The following is a 23,937-nucleotide window of genomic DNA, read 5'->3' as shown; positions in this document are numbered from 1 at the left end:
AGGCAGAATGGCAGGACATGAGTGTCAGCGTATATGTCAAGTACAGAAGTAAACAATTTTCAAAACTCTCAAAACTTACTGTTGGTGCATATGCTATGCTTCCTAAAAGTGCCAGGGTTCTGGGTCTATTACATAAATGTATCTCAGAGTCTCAGAAGCATTAATTAAGATGACGTAGAGAACTATTAGTGCATAGTGAGTGTTCCATACGTGGCATAGGATAACAGATTATGGCATTCTTCAGTCTAAAGTCACCATAGGATTGGGAATTGTATCTCATTCTCTCCCTAGCTAGATCTTTCATTGAGAATGGTTCCCCACCTTTGTCTCTATGCAACCTTGGCTTTGATCTTTCATGCTTACTTGACACATTCATCCTAAAACAAGCAAGCAAGCAAGCAAACAAACAATCAAACCATCACTCCCCACTCCAGAAGCTAAACGTGCTTCAGTATCTGCCCATAGTTGTATCATAATATCTCCTCTGTGTGGCAGATGTGCAAGAATATACAGTAACAAAACCCATTCAACTTCATGTTGGGCATTTTAATCATGTAAACTCTGCATCTGTAAAGCGACTTGGAAGAAAGATCAATCAGAGACCTCTATTCAGAAAAGACCTGGTTTTAATTCACAGTCTAAGCTCTCCACTGGGCTGGTAGCTGAATCTCTGTTTTTTATGCACAGGCCAGTGGTCACTTTCTCCTGTGGTAGTGAGAGGTGAGGGACATTAGTGCTATCACCATCCCCACACATGGCATCCACAGAACCAGTGCTTGCTTCCTTCCCTAGTATAGCTATTTCTGTATTCACCACACACTCCTTCTCATCAAAAGGCAATCAGATTCATGCCATTTTTTACTTTCTCATTGTGTCCAGCACAGAGTAGAAGCACATTTTGTTTTTTATTACTAGACCTACCCAGTTTGAAAAACAGATGCTTGTCAGCAGACATCCTAACACACCAAGTCTTTGAGAAACACATCTGTATGAGCATCTTGGCTAGCTAAAGTCTGGCAGATGCTTAACTTGTCAATAATTCAGCTCTGGTTTCCCAGAGCAGCCACAGGGTCTAATGACATACCTTTCAATGCAATAGTCTTTTAGAGTTGCAGGACTGTCTCTTTCACTTTAATAAACTAGTGAACTGACTATATTGTGTCTTAACCAAAAAGGCACACTGTTTTCCATGGTTCAAAGTTAAGCTTTTATTCAGTTTTAAATTAAAAAAATAAATTTCATTATTAAATAGTGAGATGGGTCTAACTAATGTTCAGAGAGTTTGTTACTCAGGACTCAGGGGTCACAATTCATGAGGGGATCATCTAAACTAAAATTATTAGTGTTGTATTGTTTGTGAAAAGTTCAACAGTGGCATGATTCCAAAGAAACTAAAATACAAAGTTTTAAATGTGTACGACGAAGGGAGAACTGAACCACTTATTTTACTACAACCAGAAGCTCCCTTCCCAGTGCCAGACAGCGTGGTTGCTATACCACAGTGCTAATGTCATCAGGCTCATCCGCCTTCTTTTGTCTGCTTGGCAGGGATTTCAAGTATTCAAGGTGTCTCCGAGCATCCTCCTGATTCTGCCTCACATAGTACACCACGTAAGAGATCACCATGGTGAACCAGCCAAACATGGTGACGAGCATGGCATAGTCAGTAGTCTTTTTAGGGAGGTTACAAAGGTCAGCATCATCGGCAGCATTGAGGAACGGTCTCCCAGCATGCTCATCCAACACTGAAGTCTTGCAAATGACATTGTGTGCTGACTCATGATTGGATGCCATGCTCCTCAGAACTTGCTGGAGAGTACAGTCACAATGCCACGGGTTGTTGGCAATCCTAGCCCTGGCCTTCAGGTTATTGAAGGCATTTTTGTGCACACTTTGAATTCTGTTGTCAGACAAGTCCAGGGTCTGCAGGGTTTCTGCTACTCCTTTAAATGCATGCTCATCAATAAACTCGATGCCATTTTTGGACAGGTTGAGAACTCTCAGTTGATGGAGGTCCTTAAAAATCTCATTGGGAATGGATGTGATCTGATTGGAGTCCAGATACAGCAAAACCGTTTCAGGAGGGAGATCTTTGGGTATTTCCTTGAGATTTGCATTGCTACAGGTGACATTTAACCCTCCAGAGGAAGAGCAAAGGCAACCCTTGGGACACATACTGGCAGAATGAAAACACAGTATCATTAGGACAAAGCTTTGGAGGAGGAGACACATGGAGAGGGAGCGGGACAGCCACAGGTCGACCAGATTCATCCTGGAACCTCTGCATAATCACGAGTCCATTCCTCATTCACTCCAAGTGTTGCAAGGGTTCTGCCTCTGACCACACTCTGGATTTCCTTCCTGGGTGGTTCAAAAGGATGCAGCTAGCACACAGCCTTCTTCATTATTCCAGTTCTTGCTTGAGAACCTAAAGGAAAGGGAAGCAGAAGCAATTAGCTCTTCTGTGAGGGGAGGTGCATGGCAATTAAAAAGTGCCCTCAGGTGTCTGCCTAACATAGGAACAGGAAGGTGAGGAAGGCAGGTAATTTCCATCAAGGCCACTGAGGATTTCCTGTGTAATGGGAATCTCCTACTGAAAGCCCCAAAGGCTGGGGAGAGGACTCAATAGAGATCACCATCTCCACATCCCTCCACCTTGGTTTTAGCCAGGGCAGAATTACAACAAACTTCTACCATCTCGTCTACTCCTCTCCTGGACCCTTCAAGGCAATAAAATTTAATTGTGACTTTTATGCTTCCTACAGTACCAGAGACACTATGCAATTTAGTCCTGCACGTGGGCAGGAACGAGGACTGATACCTGTAGTTCAAGGCTAATGACCACAGACAGAAATGTCTGTCATGGGCTAGCAGAAGATACTCAATGTAGAATATTGTCTCTAAAGAAACATCTGACTTAAGTGGACAGTGTCTCTGAACTTCACTGCACAATATTGCACAATATTGAGGCAAACCACCAAAAGCCTCCACAGGAATTGCTTACTTCCCAAGCTTTCAAATTTACACTGTGCCTGGAAGGATGCTTACAGTGTAGCCCAAAGGATTCCCTGTCTGTTTCCTAAACAACACACCTTCAGCCCAATTCAAACAGGGCACATGACTGTAAGGTTTTTTATATAAAAGAAGATAATTAAGAAATACTGGTTTCTAGGACATCCACAATAGGCTATTTATTCTTTTGCAGATGCACACACACACACACACACACACACACACACACACACACACAGGCATACAGATATGGTCACACACATATGCATGTGCACATACGTGTCCTACATGTTTATATATAGCATTATATACTGTGTGTGCATAAACACATACACATATCTCTATATCTATCTATCTATCTATCTATCTATCTATCTATCTATCTATCTATCTATCTATCTACGTTTTATTGTTAGTAACAGCCATGGAAATTACCCAGTGGATGATTTTCTTTCTTATACGTATGCATTATATATTTTATTTGTACACACATAGACACATACACACATACACACACACACTGTTGGTTTTGAAAAGAGGTGTGTGACATGCAAAATTAAGTGGTACTAATATTATTATACAGTTTCCTCAACAGCAGAGAGCAGAGGAGAGAATAAAGCCAGCGGATAAAACCATATGATAGTAGTTTACAGAGGGGTGAATGGATCTTAGTGAGATTATGTGACTTATTTAAGGTCAAATATCTTGTAGGAGTAAAGCCAGGAATCCTGCCAGGACCTTTGCTCTGACTCATCCATCTCACCTCTCCACTGCCCCCACAGCTTCCTCCACTCCCATCTGCTCTAGGAGTGCAGACAATCTCCACAGAGCACAGCCTTTGAACTTCTCACCATTAGTATGTTGCAACCAGAACCTCTATGCTCTGGGTCTTACTCCTTGTTAGAAACCTCATGGAACTCAACTGAGGGGCCCCTGAATGGTGAAGAAGCCACACTTAAGTTCAGAAGTTTCCTTTCAGGATTCAGGGAACAATAAGTACCCCCACGCTCAGCGGAGAGCAGCAAATGGCTGCCTGCATGAGCAACAAATGACTTTGTGTGAACATATCTTTTATAAAGATCCCAGATGGATAAATTCATAGGGAAATGACTCCAAATGTTACCAAACTCCCAGAAAAGATGATTAATGTGATCTGGAAGCATAATGAACTGAGTTGTTAATCATGGGAAAATTCGATTAACAACAGCAGAATGGCGTGGATGTGCTTTTGGATTCCTGCATGCCTGCAGTGCCAGAAAGCAAGAAGGAAGGAGCCCAGACACACTGGGCAATGAGATAGCTCCTGCTTTCCTTGAATCCATCAAACACCAGAAAACATAAAGGAAGGCTACTTAGATGCACCGATCCCTCTTTCAATATCCAGTTTCATTTGTGGTCAGGAATTCTTCCCTCCCTCCTATGTACACCTTTGACACTACACTGTGACATTTGTTAGTCTGTATTATGGAAAAGAGACCAAAAGAACAGGAAGGGAGGGGCAGTCAGACAAAACAGAAGGGGGCAGACTTACAGACTGAGGATGACAGGAGGGAAAAAGTTAAGAGAGTTTGTTTGGTGAAATTAGAGAAAGTCCACATCAACCAAGTGACTTCCATCAACCCAGTGTCTCAAATCCAGATTAACTGAAAGGTGGCAAACCCTGCAGGGCCTTCATACTTTCAGGTTTTTTTTTTAAGTTGGTTGCTTTCTGAGTAGATGTATTCCCTAGCTCAGAGTATAACTTTCTTGAGAATATGGACTTGTGTCTCTCTTGTGTGGGAATAACAGTAAAGAGTGTACAAGCACACTGTGGTCTAGCTTTAGTCTTTGTTAGCCTTATTAGATCTCTTTAAATATCACTCCTTTGTCATATTTGATTCAATATTACAAAGGCACTTAATTATGAAGTTGATTTGAGAATTATATGAGTTAATCAATCGGCAGTAAGAGCACAGTACTTGTCAGCTATGGTTACTATCACCCTTCCTGAATATGTGCCCACCGTCCACATAGTGATTGGCACATGGGAAGATATAAATACTGTCAGTGAGTGAAGCAAGGTGATTTTTAACTTAAAAACCAGCTCATTAGATGTCTACTTGTTCCACATGCTAATGTGGCAAACCTTGGAAATGCTCTAAGTATAGATACCTAAGGAAATGGAAGAATGGATCTTTTCTCAATAGACTACTTTAGACTTTGTAATGGTTTCTCTAGAATTACTATTCCAATATTGATGATCACACATAAGAAATGATTCTGAAACACACTGAGGTTTCCACAGAAGACTGTAGTCCATCTTGAGATGGGATCTTTTATCTCCTAATGAACTATCCATGGATGGAATATCTGCTAGGAAAACTAACCCAGAGCACCTCTTTCTTTCAGAGATGATGGCTCCAAATAAGTGTCTTATTTTCTAACTGTGATATTTAAAAACTGAAGAATAAAGCCTTTTGAGAATGACTAAATGGCTCAGCTACTGTGACTTGGTTTATTACCCCTATCTGGGATATAGCGACGAGAGATTCAGGATGTGGAGAGCCTGAAAATGTATGGACTCTGATGACTCATGTGTTGAAATCTAATGCTAGCACAAGGGTAACATAAATATGTCTGTAGAAAAGTGATCCCTTATGTGCTACATTAGCACCTGTGTAAGCATGACTAGAGAAATTCTTGTCTCTGCATTACACTAGGACACACACACAGAGAACCACTATTGAACCAGGAAATGAGCCTCCACTAAATACAAAGTCTTTTGAGACCATGATCTTGGATTTTCCAGAACCATGATAAGTCAATGTCTGCTACGTCACCAGAACAAATAGACTAGCATACTGTTCCGGAGATTCACAGCCCAGCACAATATGCAATCAAGGTCAGATCATTCTCACAAGGGGAGGGTGGAAGGGCTGTGATGCTGCTTAACTACTTCAGCGTGATTGGCAGCATGGCCTGGCCCTAATGTACTGTACAAAAGAACAACAACTGGTGGACAGACAATGCTCCAAGAAAGAGACAAACATTCTCTCATTGGTTATCACCCCAAAGGGCAATGTTAACAGGAGCATAGAAACAAGACCGCACCCCCAGTCTGTTTTGAATCAGCTTTACAGACAGAGCCAACAGGAAAATAAGCTGCAATGCTTGAGACAAGGGTACCAGACTGCCACTGAAATGAAAGTTCATCAGGGAAGGGCTGGGGTCACAGAGGGATAGCAGAGTCAGCAATATCAGTCACCAGCTGACCCCAGATTTTAGATCTGAACTCACTAGCAGTACAGGCCAAGTCCAATAGCACCTTTCCTAGCTCAAAACTCCTCCTCTGCAGTCCCCAATTCACTGGACTCCATTATCTCTATTCACTTCTCCCCTCCCATGTCACACATGAAGCCATAATATTTCCAAATGTAGTGTAGCGTGTAGGTGTGACCTGCACCTAAAAGAGGATCACTTTATCCCCAAGACTCATGCATTGCTCACGCTTTTCTAGCCACATTCACTTCTGAGCTACAAAATGAAAGCTGGGGTTCAGTGATGGCCATCAAACACTCTTTTCAGAATGATAGAAACTAATTCTACCTAGCGGACAGAGAGAGTTCACTCAGCAGCTGAATGACAGTCCATGTCTTGTTCTCTATTACTTTCTTTTTGTGATTAAGGGATAGTCAGGGCTATTTAGAAGTCCTAAGCCAGTTATCAGTAACCCTGTGGGCCACAAAATGGATCATTGCAGAAAAGACAGATGTACTAACTGCATTCTGAATATATCAGCTACTACTCAGCAGGATTTGTTTAAAAGGCAAAAAATTGCAAAAAAAAAGAAAACTCTAAACTCAGATTCTAGATCAAAACACAGGAGGAAATATCTCATAATAATACACGTTGATAATTTTTATATGTCAAAAAGTAAGAGCATACATATATAATATATACTATAATGTATATATAGTATATATGTATATATACACATATATAACATTCATATATATACATATATATACAAATATATATGTGTATATATGTATATATATATATGATATGCCATTTAAACCATAGGATATATATCAATACCAGTAAAATAAATTTAAGTTGAAACATCTTTTCAAAAGTAGGAAGAACATTTAATGTCAACATTCCTGAAAAGAGCAACATGTTCTCAGCCCCTTGAGTGCAGAGAGCAGTATACTTTTTCTATGCATACCCCAAATTTAGACACAAGCTAAGTTGATGTCATGATAGCAATGGATCATGCTCAAAAGTAACTTGGTAAAAAAAAAATCCTTACAGTGGAATCACACATATGTATAATGTTTGTAAAAGGGGTAAATATGCAAATGAAGCATACATTTACAGTGCTTACGTAGGCACAGGCAATTTCCAAAGAGATAGTAACTTGAAGTAGACAGTGGGGCTGAGAGGCTGCCAGAAGGAAAAACTGTCCATTGCCTACTTAGTTGATGAATGGATTGCTTCAGTGCCTTCATTTTATTTTTTATTTGTTTATTATTTTTTTGCATTACTGGGATCATATTTGCAGATCATTTTCATTAATGAGTCTTCCTATGAATTTTATTTTCATCCCATTCACAACAACACACACCACAGGAAGTTTCAATGAGGGCATCACCTGAAGAATCTTAATGTAAAATAGTAATTTTCAGCCTTTAACTTCACCCAACGACCGCCCAGAACTAGCACAAATCACTAGTTCTTTCTGTGATATCACCTGCACCCAGACCTTCATCACTGCTTTGAATTGTGTTTCCGCTGTGTTTTTCCTGTAGGCCACATGCCCACCTTTTTCTGAAACAAAGCAAATGTCATCATCCTAAGTGCCCTGTACTCAGATTCTTCTTGTTCTTACTCTCCCCATGCCAGATTAAAGTGGCTCAATCCAGGCTATCCCATTAATAAGAAGCCGCAATGATTCCTTTCTGCTCCTAACAGCCTCCTGTTCCCATCTCCAGCCGCTACACTCATTACACAGATAAAACCTGAGTTTTGCAATCATAGACCCCTGCATATTCAACTAACAGTACGTGCCTACCGAGAAAGAAGCTACCAGAAACTATCTCAGCTGAAGATCTCTATAGGGTGGAGCTGCCTCCCTGATTTCAAAACCAATAATGAAGATGTGGGCTGAAGACTAGCCAAGAGCCCATCAATAATGACAGCTGGGAGAATTCCTTCCACAAAAGGCACCAATGCTCCCTGAGATCGAAGACTCTCCTGCAGTATCCCAACAGCCACTCATTATCACATTCTACTATCCGTCATGGCTGCTTACCTATTGCAATTGCTAGACTACATGATCTCAGTGGATACTCAGTGCATTGCCCATCTTCACACTAGTCACATTAGTATAAAAATGATGAAAGGAAGTTGGATCTGTTCTCATTTCATCACACTCAGCTAATGTTTCGCATTTATCACATGCCTGGCAATTGTTTAGAGATGCACTGATTTAATAGTGTGGTAAAAGTGAAGTTCTGAACAGGACTCTGGTAAAATGGAAGTAGAATTTCCAAATAAGGAGTTAAGTTACCACATGGTGCTTGACTGGAATACGCCATTGTAGTCTAACATCCTCTAAAAGTCCAAAGACACTTTTTCATCATCTTCTCAAAGGGGGGTTTTATTATGTGACCTTTGGAGTGAGGTAGAAGAGAGTCATCTAGAATCAAAGCCAGACATTGTGTTGTTTGAAGGCCATCTTCATGGTATTTGGAGGTTGAGTAAGGTGCTCTTCAGTGTGTAAACTGGTTCCTATGGATCAGATATGATCACCAAAGGCAACGATATCCTCTGCACCAGCATATGGAATATATAGTTTCCAATGTCAAATTACCACTAAGAAGAAAATAAGGGAGACTGCTGAATGCTAACCAAGGAGTCTCTTAGATTTAGATGTGGAATTAATATAGCCCTAGAATAATGGAACCATAGACCCTGCCATGGAAGAGTCTTAGGAGGAATCATCAGGTCAAGTGACCAAGAATCTTCCTATCTCTTTGTACTTCCAAGGGAAGCTGATGCCTCACCTGACTTGGGAGTAGAGTGGACAGGACAGAGAGGAGAAAACAATTACCACTTTCTCTCTTAGCCTGAAACAAAGGAATGTAAGGGAAAATTGAACATACGATTCAATGTTATGATTAATCTTCTGGAATAAATGTGTACTTTGGTTTAAATTCAGTTTGTTACTTAAAATGATAATCTTTCCTTAATCTAATCATGAAACTATGGGGCTGAATGGTGTTCTCATTCAGAGACTGCGAACAGTCAAAGAAATAGAGATTAAGGGGATGCTGGGGAAGAAAGAGAAACTGCATTTTCTCAAGGATGCACAGTTATCCTCACAACACTCAAGGAACAGCTGAGACATTGGTGAGAAGAACAGACTAAGGCTTCAGTGGCTACAACCTGTTTGTGGTACACCTGCTCAGGGTCAGAAGCAGAATCTTAGCTCCAGCTTTTAGCCTTAGTGAAGCACAGTACTGTAGCACACTTTATTAATAATAATTAAGTTCCTGTTTCCTTCTCATCTAACTCCATTAAAATGGGAACACCAGCCTAGATGCAGTTTGTCACAACACAAACTTCTGTGTGTTGTAAAAATGGTGGCAGTCTCAGAGGAAAGAAGAAGGCTCTGAGGACAGAAGTCAAACAACAAATATGACCCAGGACCTTGGATCACAGACACTCTCAGCACAGAACTCAGACCCCTGAAACTTGGACCACAGAAGTCAGGTCAAAACTTGGACCACAGAAGTCAGGAAGAAAAAAAAAACTGGGAACCTAATTTCCCCTGACAGAATCTGGATCTTAGATATCCCCAAGGATCTTTGATGGCCTCCAGATAAAATCTGGAACCAAAGTGTTCCCAGATAGGAATTTAGACTCCAGATGTTTTCAGGACAGCACCTGGGCCCAGGATGTTGTCCCAGGGCAGAACTCTAGCTTCAGATATCTCCAGGACAGGTCTGGATTCTAGATGCCCCTAGAAGAGTTCTCAAAAGCACTTCCTTTGCATTTCTCTTTCCTTCTCACTTCCAGTAGTGAGAGTCTGTTTTTGTTTGTTTGTTTGTTTTTGTTTTTTGCTTTGTTTTGTTTTTAAATGCTGCATTTTAATGCTAAACCAGCTCTCCATGAATCTTCTGACAAAGTCTGGGGAAACTGAAACTACACAGCCTCAACTTCTCTTGCAAGGTCCCATAGTCCACCCTGACATCACAGTGGCATGAGACCCACTTGTTCCCATTCCACTTAGCTGTAGCACAGCCTTTTTCCTGCTTAAAATCTATACAGAATGCATCTTGTGCTGGCTGGTCTCATATCTACTTGATACAAGATAGAGTCACCAGAGAGGAGTGAGCCGAGCCTTAGTTGAAAAAAAAAGGCCTTCATAAGATCCATCTGTAGGGCATTTTCTTAATTAGTCGATTTCATATCAATTAGTTAATTGATGGGGAGGGCCCAGCTCATTTTGAGTGATGCCATTGCAGGGCTCATAGTCCTGGGTTCTATATGAAAGTAGACTGATCAAGTCATGATAAGCAAGCCAATAAGCAGTGTCCCCTCCATGGCCTCTGCTTCAGCTCCTGTCTCCAGGTTCCTGCCTTATTTGAGTTTCTGTCCTGACTTCCTTCAATGATGGAGTAAGATGAAGACTCGTAAGCCAAATAAACCCTTTCCTTCCCAACCTGGTATTAATCACAGTTTCAGCACAGCAACAGAGACCCCAACTAGAACACATTTCTAAGTGAACTCTTGAGATACTAGGCAAAAAAATAAATAAATAAAATAAAATATAAAAATAAAAATAAATGACTCTTCTAAGCATTTTGTTGCCGTTCTACATGATCTAAGGGTCACAATGTCCCTCAAAGGATTTCAGAGTTCCTCTTGTCTGTGAATTCACTGGAAAAATAAATAAATATAGAGTCCAAAACTCTTCTGGTTTTCGGCTAAAATCTTTTCCTGCTGTGGATTCAGAGCACAGGGTAAAGATATTTCCATATATTGACTAATATCCATAATTATTATAGAGCATGCCATAAGTTTCTGAGATTAAGTGGGAACCATCCTCCTTGGCTTCTCTCTGTTTCTCTGTTATTAGCTCTCAGCATGTGCTTATACATTTACAGCACTGGGAGCGCTGGAAACTTTTAAAATATAACCTCCATAAATTCAGCACTACAAGTCTCACCAGCTTGCAGATTGCTTGAAGGTCATCTTTACAAAGGCCTAACTTACACTGGATTCAGATTTAGCTCTGTGTTCATGACTGACTGTTACTTTCTACAAACATTTTATCCTTCTTCACCCTATCCCATATCTAGTTTATATTAAATTGATGATAGTCATTGACTTGGGAGGGAAAGCACCAGATTGAGACAAACCAAGGTCTACACATGGGGTTCAAATCTCAGCTTCACAAGGAACAGTGTCCAGGGGTTTAGAAAGTCACACACTTCCATACTTCAGATGTTTTAGTATCAATCCAATATATCAAGGATAAACCAAAACATCAATAACATACCTCCTTAGTGATATCATAGTTCCCAGGATATTGAACTAAATTCAAGGGAAATATATTTTCAGAAGCTGTTGGTCAGTAAAGATGATTTTCTGTCTTAAATTGCAGTAGCTATGACTGAAAAATATCAAATACTTTCTTGGAGAATTTCTATTATTTTCTTACACATAAAGGAAATGGTTTGTATCTCCTTTTGACATGGGATTCATTCTGGACAAACTCATGACCTGGGCCCAACTGAGATTAAAGTATCACCCTGATAAAGACAGGAGGCATTGTATAGTGAACGGTTACGGAAGGAGAACAAACACAGAACAATACAAAAGAAAACCACAGCAATAGCAACAGGAAGACAGGACATGTAACTTCCAGAGTCATTTGAATTTTATACTTCACTACTGTCTCATCTTTGCACATCACTTTCATTGTGTACTTAAAACCCAAACGTTTGGGTAGAAGAGGAGTTCAAGGCCCTCCTTGCCTACATTCTGATTTTGACGTGACCCTGGGCTACAATCCCTGTTCAAACAGAACAAAACAATGGCCACAGTGCTTTATCTGAGCCTGATGGATATACGAATGCAGGCCTGTAATCTTAGTTACTCCTGGATGCTGAGGCAGGAAGGTTACAAATTTAAGGTCATCCCAGGCTATAAACAAGTACAAGGCCAGCCTGGGAAACTTAGAGAGACTCTCAAATTAGAAGGTAAAAATAGAGCCCTGCACATAGCTCAGAGTGCTTACTTAGCACTCAGCACCGTATATTATTCTACCAACTAATCAGCCGACAAAATATGTTAAAGTCAAAAAGAGCAGCGGACTTAGAATGGGTTCATGTCTAACTGTGTTGTCCAACCACAGCAATTATTAGTGATCTAGAGTACTGTGCTAGTTAATAGGTTTGTGATTTTTAGGGTGTCCTATTTAACAGTTCACTTCAGCATTTCCATCTGTGAAATGAGTTGAGAAACATTCATTTCTAATGCATATTCCTCCTACTGTAGTACCCATGCTTCTTATATGGACTTAGGTCTCTTCTTTTCCAGAGGTAGAGTCTTGAATCTACCTGGCTAGACTTGCTTTGACCACACCAGTAGGCAGCAGTGAGAGGGTAACAGGACTGGTTTAAGTCCTTCTGAAAGGACTTTTCTACTCTTGTTTTTCTTCTGAGGACCCAGGGGACACACATTAGCATACTCCATGGGGCCTGCTAGATGATGGGAGACTACATATTATGGAAGCCAACTGTTCCATGTGAGGTATTTCAAACGTGAGCCAGCCCTGCTCCATACTAATGAGGAAATACAGACTGGTTTATCAAAGGCAATTATTTAATCTTTAGCTGACCATTCTGAGTAAACCAATGAGACTTGGAGAAGCAAGCTACTACACCTGTGAATAATGACGAGTACCTTGCAGATACTTTATTATGTAGAAAATAGAGACGTGATTTTACCAGTTAAATAGCTTAGTATCTTTGGTCTTTACCCCATGCCTGACTGGTACTTGTTTAATTAACATCAACAACTAAGCTCATAACAAAGTATGACACAGGGCTCATTCACAAGTGCTGTCATTGCTCCATGCTGAAGGACAACAGCAGTTTCACTGTCATTAGAAAACAAATTACTTAATGCTATTTGCTGACCATCACAGTCAATGATATTCTGGGTTGTTATGGTAACCTCTGAACAGTCCAGAAAACCTGACACATAGATGAAAGATATTCATGCAATCTGAAGGTCAGACTTGAATAACAAATTGAAATACTGTTTGCTCATGTTTCCCTGATGTCTAGAACAATGGGGGATATGGAAACATATACCTTGTGTGGACCTGGAGCTAAGATCAGGGATTTGGAAGTCAGACTGTGTCTAAACCCCAGATCCTTCACTGTACTTACCTTGGTTCCCCTGTGTGTGAACACAAAGCCCCAGAAGCCCTTACTGCTTTGACCTTTTATAAGGATAAAGCAAGATTATTTAGGTAAGACACCTGAAAAGAGCCTCGCTCTAGTGTGTAGACAATGAATCTGAATTATGTGCCTTTGTTGAGCTGTTTTTGTTTCCAGTATGATCTTAGAAAACAGAGCCTATGTTTTCTCCAGCTCCCAGAATCACCCCCAAAACAGACAAATGTCAAAGGAAGCAAAGGTTATAGAAATTCAGTGGGAACTTAAACATCATGTCTTGGTGATTCTATGGTACACAAATGCAATAAATAATAATTTATCAATTTAGTACTCTCTGTTACTATGTGTCTTATATGAAGCCCCATCTGGCACTAACCAGAGCTCTGTCTCCACTACACTGAAAACATATGCAGCACTCTCTCTATTGAACTTCTGTTATTTCCTTTCCATGAGCATTATCTAGAACTGTGGCCTTTCTCTGATTCTTCCTGAATCACCCAAAATGATATACTGAGACCGAAACATGTTCCTGACCTCAAATGGGGATGTGGAGGGAACTCCCACTTCCCAGCTTATCTATACACCACCTGCTATTCCTAACCAGGGACTCACAAATCTGGAGAGAGGCAGGGAAGTGGGTGAGGGCCTGGCATGGAGACAAGTTACATGAGTGGTGAGTAAAAAGGGAAACCAGAAGAGTCCAGAACCATCTCATACCCAAAGCATCCCTGTTAGCTGGACAGTTGTCCTTCCCAGAGCCACTGCTCATCACATTAAACTGACAACCTCAGATCTGCCAGCAGAAGCACCTGGCACAAAACTGTCACCAGTATACCAGTAAGGACCCTTTGATTTCATGTTCATTTTCGTTTTGTTAAGCACGTGCATTTTAAAAACCCACCTTCTCCATGATTGCATGCAGGATCATGGGAGGTCAAAGCTAACCTCATAGGTTCCCATCTTATAATATATATTTTCAAAGAAGCTGATGTCCTTAAAGAGAATCCAGTATATAAACCATTTGGCTAATAGCCTCAGAGAGGGCATTCTCACAGCCCGGGTGATGTCAGTGGGCTTTTGATTCTGACAGGGGAGTCCCAGACAGCTGTATCTGCTTACCTATGATTGCAGTGGGCCCACGAAGCAGTCAGTGTTTAGGTCAGTGGCTGGAATTTAGTTTAGAATATTCTTTTCTCTCCATGCTGCACCTTTATTTTTCTCAGTTAATCATATACTATTTTCCCACTCAAAGCAGTCATTCACTAGAAAGAAATCCACCAAGTCAAACAAGGCAATGTTATCTGAGATTACTGTCTTTTGTGTCCTGTGCAGTGCCTGAAAGCTGTACTAGGGAACACACGGCCCTGACTTCGCATGAATCTCCTCTGGGAAGTACCCGGAAAAATTAACAGCCACCATGGGACTGAGCTTTGTCAACAACACACCAAATAACACTTTCCGAGTTCCTTTAATTGTCTTCAATAAGCAGTAAGGTGTTCTCCGTCTTCTTTGCAGACCTAACAGAACAGTTCTTTTGACACCCTGTTCTAAATTTCATTGCTTGTGGTAGTTTCACAGAAATGATGGAAGAAGGAAAAGTGAAAGCTACTAATTGAGAGCCATCCCTCATGCAAATATGTTTAAAACAAAAAAAAAAAAAAAAACACAGAGCCTAGTCTACAAGGAAATGGAGGAGGTGGGGTCTAGTTCATGAAGGGTGATATCTGGCTAGATGAACATTTACAGCATCTTGTTCTGGAATGGTCATCTCCTATCTACTGGCTTCTCTGGTCCTCCAGAACAGATTCCTTTGCTTCTCCATCACCTCACCTAGTAATTGGCGCATAACTGTTCAGTCAATATACAGATGCAGAAGGCCAACAGTTACTTTACAAGGCCAATTTTTATATACAGTCAGCCCACACATGGGTTTGGACAGGTATCTTATTTTTACCCTGAGTCACAGCCTGTGAGAACCAGGAGAGTGCACCTGGCATGGTCTCCCAGATTCCCTCATTACAAACACAGGGCTGAGGAGCCCAGCCCACTGAGCACCTCTTTTCCTTTCAGTGTTTTGAGTACAATTTCTAAAGTCACAGATGGGAGGTTTGGAGAGAGTAGAGAAAGACATCCACAAATGGTCCAGATAGCAGATCATCTGAATATTACAGCTGTGGGTATCCCCAGGACTGCCAGGGGCTGATGGCACAGCACATGCTCAAGTCAAGCTGCTCAATGAAGGATCAAGTTGCTGAAAATGGGGCAGAACATCTCCCAAACCTCAAATGGTCATGGGAAGAGCTGGTTTTCTATGTTACCCAAGGCTGACTTTTGCCTCCTCTGAGCTGTGTGTAGTCCACAGGGAAACAAGTTAGGAAGGGAGGAAGAGAGAGACACTAATTGAGAGCAGTTCCTCATAAACTTAAATTCCAAATAGAAACAGAAGACCCAAGTTGCTGGGAAATGGAGTTTGTTGAAGTGGACATCTGGCCAGATTAGAAGCCACTCAAGATTCCACTGTTGAGCAGGAAGCCAGGTGCTATCAGTGTGACCACTGTTCAACATGTCTGTCACGACTGTCTCTGGTGTCCATATACACTGTCCCCAACCCTTGCCTAGGGCCTTGCCTACAAGTTTCAAGAATACACACTTGAAATGTGAAGGCAAAATGCTCACAGGGAGTTAAAGGCAAGGAGAGATGAACCTATAAAGAGATTGTTTTCTCTTTCATTGTATTTGCAGAGAAAGAGTTCATCATGAACCCTGGGCATGTGGAACAACTACATCTACAGGGTAGATGTGCCCAGCTGCTGGGTCCCCTGGGGCCAGCATCTCCCTGCAGACTAAAATATTTGGCACCTGCCTGTGACAGGAAAACTAGTGCTCTGGTCACATGGAGAGCTGGTACTTGCCAAGCAGAAGAATCAGTGCACAACATACAAGCATGAGTGACAGCTAGAAGCCACGCTTGCAGCTCCACTGCCAGAAGCACACAGGAGCTGGAAAGCATACTCCAGGCAGTGATTATGGGGGTGAGCTGGGGACAGCCATTGCCTTCTGCTGGCACGTCATTCATTCCAAGGATAAGCTTTTCCCCAGCACAAAGGAGCAGCATTATTTTTCTGTGGTCTTCTATTTAAAATGTGTGCCTACTCCCCTCTCCAGTGGATCTTTCTTGGCTGGCCGGAAAAGGGGAAATGTTATGATGGTTGGAAGATGTGGGCATATTTTTGAACATTCATTGTCTTAGATTCATTCTATTGCTGTGACAAACATCATGAGCAAAAGCACTTTAGAGGAGGGAAAGGCTTATTTGGTTCACACTGCCAAATCACAATCCATCATTAAGAGATGTCCAGTCAGGAACTCAAGGAAGGAACCAGGAAGCAAGGACCAGGGATGAAAGCTATATTCTGGTTCACTCTGACTTATTCTCAAAACCATGCTCAGCCATCTTTCTTATAAGGCCCAGGAACACGTGCTAAGAATGGCACTGCCCATATTGGGCTGAGTCCTCTATACCAATCATCAAAACAAATTCTGACCTAGAACTTCCCCCAACTGAGACTCCTTCACATGACTCTAGGCTATGTCAAGTATGCAGCTGAAGCTAACTAGGACATTCATCTCACTATCATTAATCATCAATGATTTAAATGTTCATTACCATATGTTAAATATACATGAGTAAGCTTCAGCCAAACATACAACACACATTGAATATATTCATCCCCACTGCCCTAGCTTGTGTCCCAGTCTTAGAACATCCATGTCATCCTTACAGGGGTAGCAGCAACACCCAAGTGAGTCTTTTTTGAAATGGCTACAGATAAAGCTTCAATGAGATATCTTTACAGAAACAAAGCAAGAAAGAAGTTGCCAAGGATCTTTGTGGTGGCTGCAGAGGAGCTGTCTGCTTGTGTGACTGCTCTGCTCAGTAACCAGGGATGGATGAGATAAGGCTGCATGGGTCGGTAGTGTCAAGACCAGTTCTTTGATCATTTCAACTCTGGATTACCTCACCCTTTCCTATCTGTCTCTCTGGTGGTTCCCAGGCATTTTCCCCAGTCATTATCACAAATACCAAAGGGACGGCTGAGGAAATGAAGAGTGATGAGATTCAGATGAGTCAGTTCAGCCATTGGTAAGCTGCTCAGCTCCCGGTACACACAGGGAGGAGGCTGCAGTCAGTGCTGCTGTGGTTTCTAGTCTCTGTGTTATTCCCATCCGTCTCCTGTGCTGCCAGGCAGTCTTGAGTGGGCTGTATGGAAATGATCTGTAGGATGAAAGAAGAAAGAGGGAGCTCTCTCTCTCCCCCAAAGCTTTTTCAAAGAAGGAAGGGGGTATTATGCGCTGAACAGCATGCCACAAAGAACAGCCACTGGAATCTTATTAAAAGAACCCATGTTTGGATGCACACAATCTCATCAATACTAGAGGAGAAGGAAATGCACACAGAGCCTTGATTATCACAGCAGCAAGAAGATAGTGAAGTGTCCATAATGACCAGACCAAGGACCTTGAAGGTAGAAGGAAGCAAGACCACATTAAATCATTACAATGTTGGAAAATGAGAAAAGATGCAGTAAGATTTTAAACCACTGTACTGTCACTGATACATGTGGGGTGCTGGGGAACACAACCTGGGGAAGACAAACCATTTTCTTTTCTTCAGGCTTGGTGTGTGAAGCAAAGATAGATTGGTCAGTATTTTCCTGTTTGCTCTTTCATGGTGGCCAATGTAGGGTATCACTGCATAGCTGGGCACCCCTGTAATCAGAGCTTGACAACACTGGAAGGGCTGGAAACAGTTCTGTCCTGTTGGCTTCACTGAGACTCCAGGAATAGCCACAGCCAAAGAATGACAATCAAAAGGAACAAAGCTTGGCCATCTCAGCCCTGGTGGACTATTCTAAATCTTGAGATGTTGTGAATTGGTCTGGGTCATGTGGCTGCATCAAAGTTACTGTCTCCCTCTCTTCAGTCCTATCCACCCCAAGTGTCAGTCTTCGGGGTACTTCCCAGTAAACTTCCTACATGAAAATAATTCAGATGGTCTATAATCTAAACAAGCAATTGTTTATTTGTGCACCATACTGCAATGAATCCAACTCATGAGTTCTTCTTAGCTTAAGATTTATATTATATTAATTATATTATATCATATTATATAAAATTGGCATTTGCCACAAAAAAGAGACTCTGCTACACATCCAAAAGAGACATGCAAGGTTGGAAGGGGATGGAATCAGGACAGAAGAAGGCTAGGAGTGATGGAGAAGGGACCTGAGTAAGCATTTTGAGCTGCTAGTAATAAAAGAAGCAAAGCCAAAGTTATCGTAAGAAGCTGGATCACTAAGAAGCAACAGCTATGTCATTCATGTAAAATGGAACCTATGGTAGGCCAGAGTAATGGGGAAAGGAGAGGTAAGGTCATGGGTATGACCTAGGGAGACCCCATTCTGCCAGTGAGCAGGTAACTGTTCATTTTGGCTAAAGCCTAGGAACATGATATTCTCTTAGGCAGTTATTGGTAATATACATTTAGTAAATACTTGCCACCAGAGAAAGCCATTGTAACTGATCAGCTGACTTGGCCCATTGAACATAGTACATCCGAGCATACTATGCCACTGTATCACTTAAATGGCATCCTGTTTAGCTCCAGATTCACAAGAAATAAAAATTCATGAACACAATGCCTTTCTGAATTACTTTGTAGAAAATTTCCATCAATTGAGATGCCTAAGTAGAGAGAGGGATGGCTTAAAGTAGTATATGGAATAAGGTGCTTTGAAATACAACAAACAGAGGTATATTTGACTTGATGCACCCTGTGTTCCAGCTCTTGAAAAGAAGGATCCTGAGAGCATCTCCCATGTGGATGGAGTCCTAGCATCACCATACTCCTTTAAAGAGAGCAAAGCACCATTCAGTATGATTCTCCTAGAACACTAGAGAATCATCCCTCTCTACTCTTCTTGGTATAATCACGTAACCCCCTGGGCTATTGAGCTCTGACCATACCTATGTGAGCTTTAAACCCTCCTTCACAATTCACACATACTTTCTTCAGTCTTTCTAAGTCAGGGTGTCACTGAGAAGTGCAGGTCTCCATGCTGAGAAATTACAGGAATGACAAATGAAGTTCTCTCTTTGGAGAAACTGCAATTTGAAGCTCATTATTGCCACTGCACTGTGAAATCTACTTTCACTGTTACAAGCTCGTAACCTTCTTCTGCAAATAAAGGGACAGAGACTCAGAGCCATGCCAGGCTCTGTTCATGTCACAAGCTACTGAGATGGACATCGCTTTGGAAAGCAATGTGGGTGGAGCACCCACTGCAGGAAACAAGAAGAGTCAAGGCCAAGAGAGGTGAATTAGAGCTTTTAAAAGATCCTCACGTGTGTGGGGACAGAGGAGCAAAACTGCCCCCAGGGGAGCTGTCTGGAAAGCAGCATGAGAAATGAGCTCATTCTGAACCTGGATGTTTCCAGAGTGAAAGCTGTGGCTTCACTGTCTGTCATCTGAAAAAAAATCATTGTTAAAAGTGCAATTGCTGTTGTAGCAGTTGAAAATGAGGGACCCTGGAGCAAGGAAGTCTCCTGCCATCTAATGGTGCAGCACCTCAGCAGACACTAGACTCTTGGACTTCTCAGCCTTCAGGGTTTCTTGAAGGAAATCTCTGTTCGTAATAAGCCATTTGGTAATGCTGTTACAGCTACATAAAATGGACTGCCAAGAGAGAGACTTTTCACCCAGACTTCCAGATGTGGAAACAGTAAACCACACAGTGCCAACAAGAGATGGAAGAGACTTGGTGACATGCATCGCATTAGCAGTCAGGGGCGAGACACTGTCCTCCCATCTCCCAGATTCCCAATGATGTGTGGTCCTTCGATGCCCCATAGGTTAAAACTGACTTGATTTCCTGAGAATAAGCTGGGCACAGCAGCTCCAAATAATCTGCTTGGCCACTCTTAGTAACTAAAAAGTCTTTGCAGACAGACCTAAAATGCTCTCAACTTTGATTTCAAGACAGGGGACGCTTCCAAGAAATTGTTCAGCCAGCCATGGTCGTGAGTGAATAACTTGAGCAAATCATCTAAATTGGCTGATTCACCAACAGAAATGAGATGGATCCATGGCAGAGCAGTCAGCTGGAAGGATCCAAGAAAATATTGAGAGGAATCATCTGTGGACTGAGGGTCAGACTCTGCCTCACACCAAGATTCACCAGACAAAATGCACTGAAGGGAGAACAGAGGCTTATTCCTGAAAGAATCTGCTGGCATGCCACAGCCCAGCTCTGCCCCAGCAGGCAAAAGAACAGTGTGGAGTAGAAATCAGACTAAGCTGTTATCTTGGACCTGAAGAGACAGATGGCCAGTGGGCTGGACAGGGTGGTGGGGTGGCCGTGATTTTAGTAGGAATGATTTCAGGATTGGAGTCTTGGATTAGATTCACTTCTTTATAAGGATGCCAGCCATCCTTAAACACTGTAAGTTTACTCATCCATAACCCTCCTACTCCATGTTGGACTGAAACACTGAAAATCTCATGTGTTCAGAAATCTTGGTGGCTAGACTGCACGTGCATTCTCTAAGACCCTACACAGAGTTTCAATGATCATGAAGGGGCTTAGGCCTTACTGGTGGGTTTGGATCATCATAGTACAGTTGCAGGATGCAAAGTTTGCCAGTATCTGGAAAGCCCTCATCACAGAGTGCTCAACAGATCAAAAGCCATGCTGTTGAAACACCATCCTGAAGTGAATCATTTCCGTCACACACTTGCTTCCCTTCACTTGATTTTTGAAGATAGGGTGCAGGCCACTTCCCAAAGGCAGACACATACCTCAACACAAAACAAAGCAAACACTAAATATTTTCCTAGCTTTGTCTTTCTGCTATGACTTCTCCTGTCTCCCCTTCCAAAATAGTATCCTGGAAGTCATAGCTTGCCCTAATTATGTCTAGAAAACAAAAGGTCTCAAGGTCTGATGAAGTGGTACCTGTGGATTCATGAGTTCTAAGACAGCTTGAGCTGCATAATGAAACTGTCTTAGGAAAAAAGAAAAAGACAAAACAAATCTTCAAATTATGCTTCCAGGGCTACAGACTTAAATAAATGAAGCTAGGATTGCTTCTGCCTGTCAGTCTTCTATACCACACTTTCTGGTTTAGAAAGATATGGCACCAATGTCTCAGCATTTGCAATGTTTCATGTAAATACACTGGAAAAGTGAAACAGGAAACACAAAGCTAACAAAGGTAGAGGGAAGCCAGTGCTCTGATACCACAGCGCTGCAGCATGTGATGTTCAATGAGAGGCAAGGAAGGGAGTACAGCATCACCAAGTGAGGCTTTGTAGATAAGGGCACTTACATTAGCAGTACCGTGTCATGGTGAAGGACAGCCAGCCATCTTCAACTTTTGGTTCCTGTTTGTCTAAGTGGCAACTGTCTTTCCAATAGCATGTGGCTAAAAAAAACCAGTGCCTTAGCCCATAGCAGGACTTCCTGGATGGAAAGAAATAGTTCTTCCCATGAAGAAAAAAAGAAATGAAAATGTGATTTTTTTTTAAGTAACTAGGAGAAGTGGTAGGAAGTACCAGAGAACTTTTCACAGGAGACACTGTGATGTGCACGGGATGGGATGAGGACTTCAGTGAACCTGAGCATTTGCTAAGACAGAGTAGTGGTAATGAGGGGCTGGCTATATGCAGACGGGCTAGGCGAGGTGTCAGCAAGCAACAGGAACACAAAATAATCAACTTGGGCAAGACAAAGAACTGGGATAATGCTGTGTCAGATTTTTCTTGGCTATAGTGTAGAATGGACCTAGTTAACCACTAATGTAGCAAACCTACTACATAACTGATTTATTAAATAAATCACTTTATTTAAAAACTCAAGAACCTTCATTCATTTCATAAACATTTTTATTTATACCACGTCCATCAACCATCTGGTACTTCTCCTACCAGACAGTCATTGGCACTAAAGCTAACACAGCATTAAGAAGAACTATTGTAACTATTATGGCTGATGTTGACACAGTGTTATTCAGTACCTTGTGTTCTGTGCTGATGCATCTACCTGTTGTACCTTCAGAGTCACCACAAAAGTTCAAACCATTAACTTCAGCCGTTTCAGTAGCTGAGGAAATCAAGGCTCAGAAAAGTCTTCTGACATCAGTTGTAAAGAATGTCTCGATCTTACAATTCCAGAGCTAGTATTCCTAATCAGTATGCACTGTTGCCTCTTGCAAAGGAGACACAACAGGAATGCCCAGGAAGCTGGGAGAAAGAGTGGTTCATATGTCACTGCTATGATGCCATTAAACGAAATGTAATTTAGTCTTACTTTTCCAGTCAATTGTCCTGTTACAACTACATAGTCAATACAACATTTCCCTTACAAAATCTATACTCATATTAGTTTGTTAATGAAATACAGTGTGTTCCCACAGAATTGGCATCATAGTTAGTTAAAAAGACTTTCATAAAAACAAAAGATCAATTAAAAACAATTAAGCACACATCAATTGGAAAAGAATGGGCTCACCTTCCTCCCTTCATGCCTTTCTCACTCCCCCAGGAACCATTGTCCTGGTTAGGGTTTCTGTTGCTATGACAAAACACCATGACTGTAAGCAAGTTGTGGAGGAAAGAGTTTATGTGGTTTAAACTTCCATATCTTAGTCCATCATTGAAGTAAGTCAAGATAGAAACTTAAGCAGGGCAGAGAACTGGAGGCAGGAGATGATACACAGGTCATGGAGGGGTGTTTGCGTTCTGTAGCTTGTTCAGCTTGCTTTTCTCTGAAACTCAGGACACCAACCAAGGGCTGGGTCCTCCGCCATCAAATACTAACCGAGAAAATTCCCTAGAGCTAGATCTTGAGACATTTTCTCAATTGAAGTTCTCCCCTTTCAGGTGATCCAGAATGTATCAATTTGATGCAAAACTAGCCAGCACATCCATTTTTTTTTTTTTAGTATAAAATGACCAAATAAATATTAGAGAAAACAAAAGGTCATGTTTCTTTTTTTCTGTCCAATATCACCTTTAGCTTTTAGTTTCAAAGATGAAATCCAGTGGCTAACAACAGAGTTGGAAAGAAAGTCACACCTAGGCAAGGGCGGTTCTTTAAGATACTCATAAATCTGTGTTTGAGGATGTGTCAAAACAGATTCCCCACTATGAGGTAGGCAATACCATGATTTAACTTTTACTAAAAATTAAAACATTGACAATCCAGAGGGAAGAGCCAGTTATAGTTTTTTCCTAAGAATTCAACAAGCCAACTAGTTTCTCATGGCTTCATTGTGGAGGAAGCTGTGGAAGCCAGCTGTGTATCAGCTGTATGTTCCAGAGGAAAACTACATGCTTGGCATGTGCACCAGGGAGACTTACTGGATCACACAAGAATCTTAAAACCACTTTTCATAGTGGGAAAATAAG

General features: G+C 41.6%; 1 protein-coding gene across 1 annotated transcript in view; it reads right to left on the bottom strand.

The window, feature by feature from the left end:
- Positions 1 to 1,183: 1,183 nt before the first annotated feature.
- The window catches only part of Lrrc3b (leucine rich repeat containing 3B), an 82,547-nt gene continuing 59,793 nt past the window's right edge, over positions 1,184 to 23,937 (bottom strand). The window contains exon 2 of the mRNA XM_028760714.1: positions 1,184 to 2,428. Coding sequence (XP_028616547.1) covers positions 1,492 to 2,271 — 780 coding nt within the window. The 5' untranslated portion in view covers positions 2,272 to 2,428 and the 3' untranslated portion in view covers positions 1,184 to 1,491. The remainder of the gene's footprint in view (positions 2,429 to 23,937) is intronic.

The sequence above is a fragment of the Grammomys surdaster genome, unplaced genomic scaffold, assembly GCF_004785775.1.
Source record: "Grammomys surdaster isolate TR1022 unplaced genomic scaffold, NIH_TR_1.0 126546, whole genome shotgun sequence".
Classification (NCBI taxonomy): domain Eukaryota; kingdom Metazoa; phylum Chordata; class Mammalia; order Rodentia; family Muridae; genus Grammomys; species Grammomys surdaster.
Note: the sequence above shows the minus strand (reverse complement) of the source record. Positions and strands in the feature narration are given on the sequence as shown.